Source organism: Leucoraja erinacea, chromosome 24 (assembly GCF_028641065.1).
Source record: "Leucoraja erinacea ecotype New England chromosome 24, Leri_hhj_1, whole genome shotgun sequence".
NCBI classification, from domain to species: domain Eukaryota; kingdom Metazoa; phylum Chordata; class Chondrichthyes; order Rajiformes; family Rajidae; genus Leucoraja; species Leucoraja erinaceus.
In genome coordinates, this window is record NC_073400.1 from 17,098,703 (window position 1) to 17,115,837 (window position 17,135).

General features: G+C 42.5%; 1 protein-coding gene across 3 annotated transcripts in view; it reads right to left on the reverse strand.

The window, feature by feature from the left end:
- tbc1d22b (TBC1 domain family, member 22B) overlaps positions 1-17,135 on the reverse strand; it is a 203,253-nt gene that overhangs the window by 20,279 nt on the left and 165,839 nt on the right. Inside the window, exon 12 of one of the 3 annotated variants that reach the window (XM_055654619.1) lies at positions 3,915-4,434. The exons of the other annotated variants lie outside the window; for them this stretch is intronic. Coding sequence (XP_055510594.1) covers positions 4,393-4,434 — 42 coding nt within the window. The 3' untranslated portion in view covers positions 3,915-4,392. Of the gene's footprint in view, positions 1-3,914; positions 4,435-17,135 lie in introns of those variants that run through there. 3 annotated transcript variants of the gene reach the window in all.

Genomic DNA, 17,135 nt, shown 5'->3' on the forward strand with positions numbered 1-17,135 from the left:
ACTGACTAAAACTACACAGGTATCTTGTACATCAATAACTTTATATTCACTCAGAGATGAGTGCTTCCCAAAGCCAAACACCTTGCACTACATCAGAGTAATTATATATCTGTATTGAAAATAAACAAGTCAAAAAAAAATAAAATGAGATTTATTTTTCAACAAATCATAACCATATCTATTTTTAAATGAAACTTAACTTACTCGAGTATAACAGCTTGATTAACACGGACAGAAATTCTGACCTTCTGAATAGAAATGGAGATAATAACTGGATATGTAGATGAATTTGAATATTACTAGTCAAGCCTAATAATTACTCTCTGACTGTCTTCCTTAAAACGTTCATATATAATGTAACATGAGAGATGAGCAACAGTGTGCATATCACATAACTTAGAGATATCAATGAGTGATTAGGGTCAACTTTCCAATACAATACATGAACATTCGCTCTTATATTTCTGATATCTCCTTCACTATATTTATGGATGGTAACTTTCTGCAATCACATGTGATGCAGGTTCTGATATTATTAGGCCATTAATTTGGCATGTAAAAAAAAGTTACAGGCTTTTGCTTTTGTCAATCCTTGGTTTATCATTCTCATGCAGTCATTACTGAAGAATCTCCCAATGTTAAACAATCGCTGAACAGTAAACTGGCAAAAATAAGTCACAGCAAAGAAAATGATGGATATTTGCAGTGTGTGTGTGTGTGTGTGTGTGTGTACACTACTAGTCCAAGTGCAGACCCGTTGGGTCTGTTCCCCCAACGTGCGGTTGTGGGGGGGAGGAGGCGGAATGCGGCGTCACACACACTAACTATCTCCCCCCCCCCCTGCACTCACGCTAATTACCCCCCTTGATATTTTATTAATATTATTAATTTGCTCCTTTTACCCCATAACCACCCCATCTACTGTACTTCAGCTTCGCTTTTCATCACCTCACATCCCCAGTAAGCCACACTATGCTCTCCTCCACAATTACAGCACTTTGGTCTGACTCCCTCTCCACACTGACCATATTCATGGACCCCGCTACACCTTGCGCATTTCCTCGCCCCCTTGCACATTTTAGCTATATGCCCAAATTTCTGACATTTGAAGCACCTCATTGGTTTGGGAACCTCTGAGGCCTTCACAGAACGGCTGTATTTATACTGAGATTAGATTACACACAAGTGGACTCTATTTACTAATTAGGTGACTTCTGAAAGCAATTGGTTGCACTGGATTTTATTTAAGGGTATCAGAGTAAAGGGGGCTGAATACTTTTGCACGCCACACTTTTCAGTTTTTTATTTGTAAAAAAATTTGAAAACCATGTATCATTTTCCTTCCACTTCACAATTATGCACCACTTTGTGTTGGTCTATCACATAAAATCCCAATAAAATACATTTACGTTTGTGGTTGTAACGTGACAAAATGTGGAAAAGTTCAAGGGGTATGAAAACTTTTGCAAGCCACTGTAAGTATAAAGGCACTGAATGACCTGAAAGTGGTTGAAATGTAAACCCCCTGTCCCACTTACGTGTCCTTGGCACGCTAATTACGCGACCTCGTGGTCGCGTTGAGCAGCGACTGTCTCGCGAAGGTCACGCGAGACTTCATTCGACCGCACAGCCGTCTGGAGCGCGTGACATCATTTGAAGATGCACTCAAAATGCTGGAGTAACTCAGCGGGACCGGCAGCATCTCTGGAGAGAAGGGATGGGTGATGTTTCGTGTCGAGACCCTTCTTCGGTCTGAAAGAAGGGTCTTGACCCGAAACGTCACCTTTTGCTTCTCTCCAGAGATGCTGCCGGTCCCGCTGAGTTACTCCAGCATTTTGTGTCTGTCTTCAATTTTCTTGGAGTAGAAGAGGGGGCGGATCCGGACTACAATGGCCGTGAGCCCCAGTCAGAGTTTGGCAATCGTTTGCCTGCTTCTGCTGCTGTTGGAGACGAGACGTTGTGTCGCGCCAGGGTCTTGGGCCTGTCCCAGTTTGGCCATCAGTTCCGTGACAGGCCGTTGGCACGCATAGATTTCATTCGCTACAAAAGTTTTGGAGCCCTGCGCGATGTCGCGCACAACTACATACCCCTCTGCTCTTCTCATTGGGACAAGCCCTGCGCGGCAATATGATGCCCGTGTGACTCACGCGACCATGAGGTCGCGTAATTTGCGTGCCAAGAACTCGTAAGTGGGTCAGGCCCTAAAGTTTCTCCTGCTGTGGTTAGTCTAGTATTTAGTTGGTTTTAATGCAGCATTGTTTAATGCTGTGGACTGGACTTCAGACTTTTTCTTTGTAAACGGCACCAAAATATGGCAACTGTGCATTTGTTGGTTGAGCAAATGAATTTCACTGTGCCGTGCATACATGACAATAAAGAACCATTGAGCCTTGTTCCGAGGAAGCACCTTGCTCCTGAAGCACAAACCATTATGCTGGATGTCTATAGCATTTTCCATTTTTAAACTGAAGACTCACTGTCTGTGGGAGGAAACTGGAAAAGAAAAGCTGCAGATAATGGCTATCAGTAGGAGTAACAAAATTACAGTTCTGGGAAATTTTAATTGCCTATTCATTACAAAGGACTAGTTGAAAATAGAGAAAAAGCATGGAAAAACAAAAATATGTTCTGAATACATCATTCAAAAATATTTAATTGAAAAAACATTGAATTATGCTAACATTATCAAAACAAGGAAGAAGGTCAAGATGTCCTGATCCGAGATGCAAATAAAAAGAGGATGAATGCAAAAAACAAGAGCACCAAATTGAGTAGATTTCAATTAAAAAAAAAGGAATAACGCATGAGGTGGGGTGGAAAAAAAAATTTGGAACACAGGAATGTATATAAAATTATGAGAGGCATATATGGGGTGGGAGATTGCAACCTTCACGTGGTCTGCCCTGTTTCGACGAATGCAATCAACCTGGCGTGCACAATCAAGGAAGATCAAATAGAACAAGTTGTCCTACAACTTTAGGCTGTGCACACCATACGCAAGAAAAATAAGAGGCATAGATAAGATACACATAACATAGAACAATACAGCACAGGAAAGGGCCCTTTGGCCCACAATGTCTGTGCCAAAAATGATGCCTAACAAAATGGTCTCATCTGTCTGCACGTGATCCATATCCCTCTATTCCCTGCATTTCCATATGCCTTGCTAAAAGCCTCTTAAACGTCACTATCGTGTCCGTCTACACCACCACCACTGACAATGAGTTCCAGGTCCCCACCACCCACTATGTAAAAAATAAAAACTTGCCCTGCACATCTCCATTACAGTTCCCCCTCTCACCTTATAGCTATGCCCTCTGTTGGAAGGTAGACAGAACATGGGTGGAAATGTCCAACACAAGAGAGCATGGAGGGTTTTAGCATTGAGAATTGGTATTATTGGATGACAAAATATTAGTTTATCGTAGAAAGGTACAGTGCAGAAACAGGGTGTTCACTCCAGCAAGTCCACACTGACCATCAACTATCCGTTATTTGTTACAGATTAAGCCAATACTTTATTCACCCCACGTTCTCTTCAACTCCCCCCACCCCCCAGTTCAACTACCCACATACAGACTACAGAAAATTTACAACATCCAATTAACCTCCCAACCCATATGCCACTGGGACATGGGAAGAAACCAGAGTGCATGGAAGAAACTTCCACAATCGCATGGGGATCGGGCTAACTCCACACAGACAGCATCCAAGGTCAGGATTGAACACAGGTCTTTGGCGTCATGAGTCAAGAGTCAAGTCAAGTCAAATCAACAGCGTTTTATTGTCATATATCCCGGATGGGACAATGAAATTCTTACTTGTTGCAGCACAACAGAATGTGTGAGTTAATAAACATAGTACATAACTGGGGAAGAGAAAAAAAGAAAAAGTTCAATAAATGTACAATAATAATATAGTATTTTGTAGTTCAGAGCTCAGAGCTTATTCATTGTTGTGTTTAATAGTCTGATGGCTGTAGGGAAGCTGTTCCTGAACCTGGACATGACAGTTTTCAGGCTCCTGTACCTCCTTCCTGATGATAATGGTGAGTTAAATGTGTAGCCAGGATGGTGTGGGTCCTTGATGATTTTGGCTGCCTTTTTGAGGCAGTGACTACGATAGATTCCGTCGAGGGTGGGGAGGTCAAAGCTGGTGATGGACTGGGCAGTGGTCACAGCTTTTTGTAGTCTTTTTCACTCCTGGAAGTAAAAGTTGCCGAACCAGGCCATGATGCAACCAGTCAGAATGCTCTCTACCGTGCACATGTAGACGTTTAGGAGAATCCTCTTCGACATGCCGAATCTCCGTAATCTTCTGGAAGCAGTGGCAGTAATCCATAATCATGAGGCAGCGGCTCTACTAGCTATGCCATTACTCTGTTCACAGTTATCAGTAGAGTCTGTCATTAACAATAGAAGTCAGCTTTTTCAACTGTATAAGGAGAATAACAAGTCAAGTCAAGTTTATTCGTCACATACACATACGAGATGTGCAGTGAAATGAAAAAAAGTGGACAAACAAACAAACAAACATAATATTGGGCTGCTTTTGCTGTAGCAGGAATCTTTTGCTATCTGACATAAGTTAGACGACATTGCAGTAGGTTTTACATGGAAGTTGCTGAAAGTGCTGGCTGATTGTGGTGCAGCAGCAAAACTGGGCATCTGGGACCTAACTGAACAGAGGGAAATCAAATGTGATATTCCCTGAACCAATCAGTTAGAAGGCTTGTACAATAAACAGCACAAAGTTTGAGAAGAAATTATAAATTAGAGTAAGCAAATTCCATCAGTCACAGAAAGAAAAATAAAGATTTAATTGTGAGAGAAAAATATCAAAAGGATTTTTATAAATGTTTCCGTGCAATTCTTGAAAGAGTAAGATTCAACATAGCACCAGAGAAACTGAAAGGCAGTAAATTAACTCAGAGGTTGGTGGTATATGGAATGGACTGCCAGAGGAGGTAGTTGAGGCAGGTGCTATAACAGTTAATAGACACCTGATAGGTACATGGATATGGAATGTTTAAAATGATATTGACAAAATGTAGGCAAATGGGGCTAGCTTAGAATGGGGCATCATGGCTGGCATGGATGAGTTGGACTGAAGTACTTGTTTGCGTTATATGATTCTAAATAACACTCATCATCGAACAATTATGCGGAGTTAAAGTGAAGGCATAATAATTCTTGGCAAGCTTTGATTTACATTTTGTGGATATATAATCTAATCAATTTCAGTATACAGCAAGCAGATTGATGTGGTTTTCACAAAGAATGTAAGGGCATAAATAGATCACCATGCACACCATGCCAGACATGGTTGACCTGCCACCTCAACTCATCTTCTATGCCAGTTTCATAGTTCACGAAAGGAAGGCAGATTGAAAATCCAGTAAACTATTGGACATTTAACATGGAAAAAATGGGAGAAATGTACGGGAATCACACTCATAAATTTATGAGTTTTTTGGGATGTGATGATCGAGACGGCCTCAAGGAACTAGAAGATTTTGATTTCAATTTCTGAAAGGTGCATAATAAAATCCACATACGAAGTTCCTCTTTTGTTGGCGATCGCTTCGCCAAACACCTCTGCTCGGTTCGCAATAACCAAACTCATCTCCCGGTGGCTCAGCACTTCAACTCCCTCTCCCATTCTAAATCCGACCTTTCTCCCATGGGCCTCCTCCATGGCCAGAGTGAGGACCACTGTAAATTGGAGGAGCAACAACCTCATATTTTGCTTGCACCCCAGCGGTATGAACATCGACCTCTTATTTCAGGTAGTCCCTACTTTCTCCTCCCCTTCTCAGCTCTCCCTCAGCTCACTGACTCCACCTCTCCCTTTCTTCTTCCTGCCCCACCCACCCTCACATCAGTCTGAAGAAGGGTTTCGACCCGAAACGTTGCCTATTTCCTTCACTCCATAGATGCTGCCTCACCCATTTGAATTTCTCCAGCATTTTTGTATACATACAAAGTTCCTGCTCTGAATGCAGTCCTCTGACCCAGTGTAGGGAAATCAGGAACGGGGGCATAGGTTTAAGATGAGAGGGGAAAGATATAATAGGAGCCCGAGGGCCAACATTTACATTCAGAGGGTGGTGGGTATTTGGAATGAGCTACCAGATGAAGTAGTTGAGGCAAGTACTATAACATTATTTAAAAAGGCACTTGGACAGGTACATGGATAGGAAAGGTTCAAAGGGCCAATGGGACGCATTGATGGGGTTGGAATGAAGGGCCTGTTTCCGTGCTGTGTGGCTTTATGACCAGTTAAGAGCTCTCAGTATTGGAGCGGAAATATTAGTATGGAAAGGATTTCCAATTTCAAAGGAGTTGGGAGTTGGAGCGGAAATATATAGTATGACAGAGGGCATGTTGACAACAAGGAAAGAGTTGGGATGGAAAAGGGCCTGTTTGTGCTGTGTGGCTTTATCAGTTAAGAGCTCTCAGTATTGGAGCGGAAATATTAGTATGGACAGAGGATTTCCAACTTACAGAAAAGAAAGAGTTGGGATAAATGAGTCATTTTCAGATTGGCATGTTGTCGTGGGATGCAACAGCTCAGCTCTGAGCCTTGATTGCTTCTAATCATTATGCATGACTTAGATGAAGGGACAGCGTGTACTACAGTTACATTTAATGAAATAATTTGCATTCTTGTATGATAAAATAATAGTCTGGTATTGCATCATAAAGAGATACAGCACAGAAACAGGCCCTTTGCCTATCGAGTGCACACTGATGTCATCCTCCCCTTTTTACATTACTACCCATTAACAACTAATTCCGTACTTTATTCTCCCCACATTGGAAGAGGAGATATGGAACTGGGAGCTGTGGTTTCAAGATAAGGGATCGCCAATTAAGGTTGCGAGAGTAAATGTTGAACAAATCAATGCATTCAATTTAACCAAAGTAACTCCAATGACAACTAAAGAAAAAGCTTAGAATCAAGAGCACAGAAACAGGCCCATTAGCTCAACTCAATCATGAAGACCAAGATGCAGCATCTGAGCTGGTCCCATTTGTCAGCATTTAGCCCATATCCCTCGAAATCTTTCCTATCCATGTACATCGTACAACCTCCTCTGGAAGCTTGTTCCATTTATCTACCACCCTCTTAGTGAAGATGTTGCCCCTCAGGTTCCCATTAAATCTTTCCACTATTACCTTAAACTTATGCCCTCGGGTTCTCGATTCCCCTACCGCAGGTAAAAGACTCTGTGCATTCATCCTATCTATTCCCCGCATGATTTTATTCACCTGGTAACGATCGTCCCTCAGCCTCCTGCACTCCAAGAAATAACTTGCCCAACTTCACCCTATAGTTCGGGCCATCCTTGTAAATCCAGTTACTGGATTCAGGTCCTACACTTTTTCAAGCTTAATGACATGGTATTGTGAAAATTTATATTGATTGACAAAAATTGGATACTTTTAAAACTCATGTTCATAAGTTATAGGATCAGAATTAGACCAATCAGCCCATCAAGTCTACCCCACCATTCAATCATGGCTGATCTATCTTTCCCTCTCAACCCCATTCTCCAGCATTCTCCCCATAACCCCTGACACTCTTACTAATCAAGAATCTGTTAATCTCCACCTTAAAAATATCCATTGACTTAACTCCCCACAACTGTGTGTGGCAATGAATTCCACAGATTTGCCACTCTCTGACTAAAGAAATTCCTCCTCATCTCATTTCTGAACGTAATCATTTTATTCTGAGGCCATGGCCTCTGGTCCTAGACTCTCCTGCTAGTGGAAACATCCTCTCCACATTCATACTATCCAGGCCTTTCACTATTAGGTAAGTTGCAATGAGGTCCCCCCCCCCCAATCCTAAACTCCAGCGAGTACAGCTCCAGTGCCGTCAAATGCTCATCATATCTTACCCCATTCATTCCTGGAATCATTCTCGTAAACCTCTACAAGACCCTCTCCAATGCCAGCATATCCTTCTTCAGATATGGGAGCCCAAAACTGCTCACAATACTGTAAATGCAGAATGACCAGTGCCATACAAAGCCTCAACATGACATCCCTCTCGAAATAAATGCTAGCTTGTACTATTATAAATACTAACTTGTATTTGTGACGGTACACCTCAGAGAAAAAGGAAAAATGAAAAAGCACTTTTAAAGTCTAGCAAATTATTAGGTAAAGTAAGAATACGAAAGGAAATGTAAGATCAATTGGAGAAAAGATGGGGTGAATTATTTTTAAATGAAGTAACACAACAGATGGTCTGTAAGTGGAGTCACTGCCATCTACTGTCTAGCAATGAAGATAAAGTGAATACCTTTGAACAAATACAATGCCGTTTGATAGCAACCTGGCAAAAAGTATTACCCAATTATTTTGCATTCCGAAAGCTACAGGAATAATAAGATTTGTTTCAATCTAGCTAAAATAGCAAGAGGAAAGGAGAATGCTAAATTTAGTTGGATAATTGATAAAATTAACCAAAATGGTACTCGGGCTTAAAAAGTTATGTTATAAAATTAACTTTCCTGGTAATTCTATCAGCGTAAAAGGGTGCGAGTTAACCTAATCGAGGAGATTCATATGTTCATAAATTTTTGGAACAGATTAAGGCCGCCTGGTCCATCAAGTCTACTCTGCCATTTAATCGTGGCTAATCTATCTTTCCCTCAACCCCATTCTCCTGCTTTCTCCCCATAACCCCAAACACCCATACTTATCAAGGATGGATAAAGAAATTCCTCTTCATCTCCTTTCTAAAGGTACGTCCTTTTATTCTGAGGCTATGGCCTCTGGTCCTGCAGCCTCCCACCGGTGGAAACATCCTCTCCACATTCATTCTATCCAGGCCTTTCACTATTCACTCTATCCTGGCTTTTTACAATGAGGTTCCCCCCACATCCTCCTAAAAGATTTGACTATGCTGACACTGAAACTGATTTGATGGATGGTGGGTTCAAAGGCCAAGATTGACATCATTTAGTTTAGTTTAGAGATACAGCGTGGAAACAGGCCCTTCGGCCCAGAGTCTGTGCCGACAAGTGATTCCCATACACTAATAATATCCTACAGACTACGGACAATTTACAATTTTACTGAAGACAATTAACTTACAAATCTGTACGTCTTTGGTGTGGGAGCACGCTGAGAAAACCCAAGTGGCCACAGGGAGATCGTACAAACTACATGGACAGGATCGAACCCGGATCTCTGGCATTGTAAGGCAGCAGGTCTACTGCTGTGCCATTGCACCGCCCCCAGGGGTTCAATTTGAAGGTTGATTGTGGGAGGCTGCATGTAGGTAGAGACAACTGGTAAGTGGGAGTCTTTTAAACGTGAGATAGCGAAGGTTCAGGGCCAGCATGTTCCTGTTAGAGCAACGATGGCAGGAGCAAAGAACCCTGGATGCCAAGAAACAGTGAAACTTGTCAAGAAGTAAAAGGAGGCATATGTCAGATATAGGCAGCTAGGATTGAGCAAATCCCTGAGGGGTTAAAGAGGTATCGAAGTACTTTTAAGAGAAAAACCAGGAGGCAAAAAGAGAACGCGAGTAGCTTTAACAAATAAGATCGATGTTCTCCAGTGATACTCAGCACTTATAGTGTCGTTTTTTTTGTAAACCAGTATCTGCAGTTCCTTGTGTTTCCAAGATCAAGGAGGTTTTTGTTAGGGTAAAGTTCCAAGGATCACTGATTAGGTATGGATAAAATGGCATTGTGGCACTATATGGTGGACTGCAGATCACTGAAGGATCTACTCCTGTTCATATCATCCGATTTAATGTCACAGCCAAGAAATACAAAGGCATGGCAGGATTACATTGCACAGCCAGAGCAGCTTATGCGTTCCTCCTTACAGAAAGAAACACAAAAAATTCTATGTGCCATTGTTTCAATAATCTTTGGTGCAACTAAGAACCGCCAGCTGGTTGATCAAATGCTAGTTGATTTATGACTAGAAATTGCATTTGGGACCTTCCAGCATCATGCAATGTGTGCATTACAAGTGGTTCTTCTATCCACTGATGCAGGTCAAATAGCCATGCATCACAGCCATCCTCTTCAGCGCTCCAGCCAAGATGCTGTCATCATAAATGAAGTAGAAACGATCCAATGCCATTTTTACTAAGCTATTGTTCAATTTATGTGGGATGAAGGCTGTAACACTGGGCACTCGATGTTCTATTCCATTGTCTCTAACTTGCAAACAGGAGAGCACTAACTGCCATCCCAAAAATGTGGATCACAATCTACCACGAGGTAGAGAGAATTGATTTAAGCCATATAAACGTACATACCATTGCATGAGTGAACTCATGGTGTAAGATGATGAATGAATGAAATTAACTTTTTGAAATTAACTGGAAGAAAAGGCACTTAAGAAACCAAAGATAGAGGTTAGAGAGTCAGAGTGGAATGAAGGATTAGAGAGACAGACATTTAGAAAGGTAGAGTAACCCTTGCAAACTGAATAAAGATGAGCTGTAGAACTGGTAGACAGGGTGGCGCAAAAGATGCTTGGCACGCTTGCCTTCATTGTTGAGGATTGTTTAAAAGTTTGTTTTTGGAGGTCTTTATTTTTTTCATGTGGGGGGAGGGGGAAACCGTTTCTCTTAGTCACTTCCTGGTCAAGGATGCGTCTATCCTCCGAGCTGCATCTTCACCCCCCTCCTCGTGGCCTACCATCTGGATAAGCGTGGCCTTTCCTGCTGGAGACCGGCCAGAGCTACGGCTTCAGCAGCGGCACAGCAACGGATTCCGCAGAGCACGCGGAGCGACGATGCCTTGCCGGGAATCGCCGTGTTGGAGCTCCGGAGTGTTGTGACTGTCGACTTCAACAGCGTGGAGCTGTGGTCCGTGGAGCTTCCAGCCACAGGCGGCGGGAGCTTCCAGCCGCTGGCGGCGCTGACTTTTCCATCACGAAGCCTGGGATCTCTCGTCGAGGTCGCCAGCGTTGAATCTCCGCGCAGCTCGGCCTGTGGACTTCGGAAGCCGCTGTCTCCGGTGGGAAGCGGCCAATTCGGAGGCTCCGGGCCGCTGACAGAGTTCTTCGGTTTGAGGGCCTGAAAACATCGGACCGCCATAGAGGCGACTGCGGAGGCCTCAAGTGTCCCCGACCACGTGCGAAAAGAGCAAGAGACTGAACTTTGGTGCCTTCCCTCAGTGGGAAACGCTGATTCTGCTATGGGGGGGATGTTTTTTATGTTTTATGTTAAATTCTAAAGTGTGGTGTTTATCTTATTTGTGTATGGTGTATGTGATAATTGGTGTATGTGACAATAACTGTCCTTTGTCCTTTGAATACAGGAGTTGGGAGGTCATGTACAAGACAAGAGGTGCAAAAATAAATGCAAGGATGTTACTGGGGCTGGAGGGCGAGTTATAAGGAGAGACTGGGACTGTAGAACTTTATAAAATCATGAGGTGCACACACAAGGTGAATAGCTATTCTTTTCCCCAGGATAGAGGCGTCTATAACTAGAAAGCATATATAAGGTGAGAAGTGAAAGACTTAAACGGGAACCGAGTGGCATATTTTTCACACAGACAGGGGTGCTTAAGTGGAACGAGCTGCACGAGGAAGAAGTAGAGGCGAGTACAATTACAGTATTTAAAAGAAACTTGGAAATATTTGGAAGGGTATGGTCTAGAGAAGCAGGCACGTGAGACTAGCTCTATTTAGCAACTTGGTCGGCCTGAACAAGTTGCGCTAAAGGGCCTGTTACAATGCTGTGTATTTCTATGACCCTGACAACGCTGAAGTGATTGAGACCACGAATGGAAGAATATCAGAAAAAGTAGTTTGAAAAACATTGCCGATACAAAATAAAGTCTTCATGCTGTGGGATATGACCAGCTTCTCATGTGTTGCGCGATCAGTTGTAGTGTGTAACAGGCTGTCGTTAATTATCCTGGCACACAACTTGGCGAAACAATGGTGGAAACTGACTCAGTGTGAACTCTACTGTCAAAGTTTGTGAGAATCAGATGGAGCATCATTTTCTAAGTCAGTAAGTTACAGTGAGGTTCTATGGTTGTCTATTGAACTGATGCGCTACAACGTTGAGAACTATATTCTGCACTTTCTATCTTTCCCTTCGCTCCTTCCATTGTACTTGAGGTCAATTTGATGGTATTTATGCACAGTATTATCTGTTCTAAAAGCAAAACAGAGCTTTTCACTGTACCTCAGCACATGTGACAATAATAAACCTAAGCTTAAACCTAAACCCATTGTAAAGCACAAGAGGCAACATTGATTTTCAGAGAGGAAACTGCTGGCCTGAGGGTGAAAGTGATGGAGCTGGGGCATGGGGGTGGCAGTGGGGGGGGGGGGGGGGGGGGGGGGGGGGGGGGGGGGGGGGGGGGAAGAGTATACTAGGAATGGAAGATGGTGATTAAAAGTGCGAAGCTCTGAGGAACCAGGAGTCGACACCTAGTTAGTGAGAAACATTCATCGTCATCTTAGTGAGTTTATACCTGGGCACTGCAAATTCTTGTATTGTCATGCATGGACTTTCAGTTTAGGTTAGTGTAGAGATTCAGAGCAGAAACAGGCCTTTGGCCCAATGAGTCCGCGCTGACCAGCGATGTCCGTACACTCGTACAATCCTACACAAAGGGATAACTCACCATTTTTACTGAAGCCAAATTTACCAACAAACCTCTTCGTCTTTGGAGTGTGAGATGTGACTGGAGCTCCTGGGAAAAACCCACAGTCACGATGAGCATGTATAAAATCCATACAGACAGCACCCATAGTCGGGATCGAACCTGGGTCTCTGGAGCTAAGACAGCAACTCTACTGCTGTGCGACATGCCGTGAAGGGAAAAAAAGGAAAATTGGGAATCTCTTTTACTTCTGATCCAATTAATTAAATATTACGCTCTGGCAAAAAAGGCCATTGAAGATTATCTAACTTTTAATTACAGAAATGCCCTTTATCTTTTCCTGTTCATCTATCAATAAATAGTTGTGCTTAATCAGATTCAAAGGGACAAGTGACTGATCACTACTGTTGAAGCTCCAGGCCTTGGCTAATTGCCGTTTACGAAACATTTCCCACTGACTTGAAGATGAGAATCCAGTAAATGGTTCAAAATTTCCAATCACAAATTATAGAGGGCTGAAAGTGGCTTACATAAGTAGAATTAAATCAAATCAAAACTTCCAAAGTTGTCAATTAAATCAAATAGATTCACTCCTTTTAAGTAGTTCAAATAACTTGTTGCTATGCGATCTAAGTGCCTTGGAGATGTGTGAATTCATTATGTAATTTCATGTACAGGCATGTGTGTGTGCATACAACTGGGGTATGGTTACTTTGGTTACTTTGATCCGTCCTCAGACTGAGAACATCTTCCAAGTGTTCCGTACCATTAAGATTGCTAAACGGCATTGGCAAAGAACGTGCAAACTCCACACAAACAGCATCCAAAGTAACGATCGAACCCAGGTTTCTGGTGCGGTGAGGCAGCAGCTGCACCACTACTGCCCACTGTGTTGATTATGATCATTGTTGATTATGAACAGGGGCGACACAGTGGTGCAGCTGTAGAATTGCTACCTTACGGCACCAGAGACCTGGGTTTGATCCTGACCATGGGTACGGTCCTTAAGGAGTTTGTACATTTTCCTTGTGACTGCGTGGGTTTTCTCCAGGTGCTCCGATTCTTCCCACACTCCAAAGGTTAGTTGACTTTGGTAAGTTGTAAAAATAATTGTTCCTAGTGTGTACAAGTTAGTGAACAGGTGATCGCTGTTCAGCGCAGACTCAGTGGGCCAAAGAGCATGTTTCCGACTATCTCTAAAGTCCAAAGAAAAGTCTAATAACATGTCCAACCACACATAAAGCTGTGACAACAAGAGCAGGTCAGTGGGTGCCTACCTCAAAGTAAATGATTTACCTCCTGATCTTTCTACCAACTGCAAAGTTCAAGTAGGAAGTATGATGAAATCAGCTACATTTGGCCAGATAAGCATAGCTCTGATAACGGGTGGAGCCGGTGATGGCAGCAACAGCAACAATACATTTACAAAGAGCAGATATGTGAATAAATGTAAAGATATATGAAAGGACACAAAGCGCTGGAATAACTCAGCGGGTCAGGCAGTATCTTTGCAGAACATGGATACGTGACGTTTCGGGTCCCAACCCAAAACGTCACCTATCCATTTTTTTTTAGAGATGCTGCCTGACCTGCTGAGTTACTTCAGTATTTGCGTCCTTTTGTGTAAACCAGAATCTGCAGTTCCTTGTCTCTACAAAGATATATGAAGTTGCAATCCAAGATACTAATGCAAGCTTTGCAGAGATCACCGTTTACTGTTACATCAAAGTGGGTTGAATATGGTTCATTTCCCCTGCCCCTTCACAACTTCCAGCTTTCCCCCCCACCCCCCCCCCCCCCCCCCCCCCCCCCCCCCCCCCCCCCCAACTACAATCGGTCTCAAGAAGGGTCACAATCTGAAACATCACCAATCCATGTTCTCCAGTGAGCTGCCTGACCCACTGAGTTAGTCCAACACTTTGTGTCATACTCTTTGTAAACCTCCTTGTGCCTTTGCTCCTTTTCCTGTCGACCTTGTCATTCTTTTTGCTTTTAATACAGCCATCCTTTTCTCCCCTTTGTTTTCAATAGCTGATCTGACAATGAATTTACAATTCTCATTAAACTCTCCAATTGAGACTGCGATTCATTTCCTAAATTTGATTAGTGCCGCCTCCCCAGAGATCTCAGAAGTCCTGTACATCTCCGGCACATATATTTCCAGTGCCGTCTCATGGAAATTAAAGAGGCAAGGACAAGTGAACTGAATGATGGGTGCCGTTTATGAGATGGCTATAGTGAATTCCGTCTACCTATCTCTCATTCAGTATTTCGATTGAAGTTATTTGCTCGTTAAGTGAAAAGATAATTCCATCCCCCATGTTGTAACTAAGATACTAAAAATACACGGAAGTTATTTGAATGTGAAGTGCTTCAACAGTGCAATTCAATTAAGCAGCAGAAAATGTTAATTAAGCAATAAATTCCATTATGAGGTAGTGTTTGAAGCAATAACGGCTGACGGTGCAGGATAACAGTAGTGAAAAGCTTTTATGCCAAGTTCACTACTTTATAATGGAATTTATTACATTTACAACATTCATTTCCTAAAAGGGAGCAGGAAACATGAAGGAGGAAAAAAACTTGTTGTGATGATTATTCCACGTAATGGTTCCGGAAACTTAGTATTTTACAGGATTAAAGATTGATAATTTTCTATCCTGAGAACCATTAAGACTTTGTAGTCACTTAAGCGATCACAACATGAAACTTATTTGATCAGAGAACCCGGTGTAATGGCATTCTGTAGATTTAGACAACAAAAAGGTGGATTTGTTTGAGAGGGTCAAGATAATGATTTGTGGTATAATGGAAGGAAGGTTGTATTTAGGAATGCAAATGAAAATAGTGTTCTAAAAGATAAATGGTAAATATGAAGCATAAACCACCAGAATTGCTCTTCTCCCAGTACAGCAGACAGTTTGAATAATACATAAACTACTAAAAACATTAGAAAATTGCCCTGACATCTGCACTCAGAATGTTGCTGTCAGTGATTGGTTGCATGATTAGCATTTACAATAGGTGCAGGAGTAGGCCATTCGGCCCTTCGAGCCAGCACCGCCATTCAATGTGATCATCCCCAATCAGCACCCCATTTCTGCCTTCTCCCCATATCCCCTGACTCCGCTATCTTTAAGAGCCCTATCCAGCTATCTCTTGAAAGCATCCAGAAAACTGGCCTCCACCACCCTCTGAGGCAGAGAATTCCACAGACTTGCAACTCTCGGTGTGAAAAAGTGTTTCCTCAACTCCGTTCTAAATGACTTACCCCTTATTCTTAAACTGTGCCCCTGGTTCTGGACTCCCCCAACATCGGGAGCATGTTTCTTGCCTCTAGCGTGTCCAAACCTTTAATAATCTTATATGTTTCAATAAGATCCCCTCATCCTTCTAAACTGCAGAGTATACAAGCCCAGCCGCTCCATTCTCGCAGCATATGACAGTCCCGCCATCCCGGGAATTAACCTTGTAAACCTACGCTGCACTCCCTCAATAGCAAATTCCTTCCTCAAATTGGGGACCAAAACTGCACACAATTCTCCAGGTGTGGTCTCACTAGGGCCCTATACAACTGCATAAGGACCTCTTTGCTCCTATGCTCACCTCATCTTGTTATGGCCAACATGCCATTCGCTTTCTTCACTGCCTGCTGTACCTGCATGTTTACTTTCATTGACTGATGAACAAGGACCCCCAGATCCCATTGTACTTCCCCTTTTCCCAACTTGACACCATTTAGATAATAATCTGCCTTCCTGTTTTTGCTACCAAAGTAGATAAGCTAACATTTATTCACATTAAACTGCATCTGCCCACTCACCCAACCTGTCCAAGTCACCCTGCATTCTCATAGCATCCTCCTCACAGTTCATACTGCCACCGAACTTTGTGTCATCTGCAAATTTGCTAATGTTACTTTGAATTTATACTTTTATATTTAAGTTCCAGTGTTAAATTTAGTAACTACAACAGATTACTTATTTGCAGCAACTTTGAAGCAATCACAAAGTAAATTAAAATATGCAGATTGTATGCTACAGAGCATGGATCCCTCAAGGTTATTTGTTCAATGTCCTTTGGAGATCCTGTCTTTTGTAAGTAATGTGCCTAAGGTGAGTGAAAAAAGGAAGAGGAGAAACGGGATGAAATGAACCTTCAGCCCACCGGGTCCACACCAACCTGTTCACACTGGTTATCCCACTTTGGTGTCCACTCACCACACAATGCCCCCACATTGCAGTAATTTAGAAGCCAATTAATCTACAAACCCACGAGTCTTGGAATGGTGTATTTGTCATTGTGGAGTTTAATGGCCAAAACTGTCATTGAAGACAATTGGGTGCAGTATTGGAAAGACCAATTTCACTGTGAATTTTGCACAGAATAGAACATTGCATTTTATTTCTTTGTGAGACAAATGGTATCAATGGCATACAAGCAAATGAACTGAAGAAATGAACACACATCCCAATGTTTGCTGTACCTTAAAAGTAGTCAGATTGTTTCTCAACATGCTTTGATG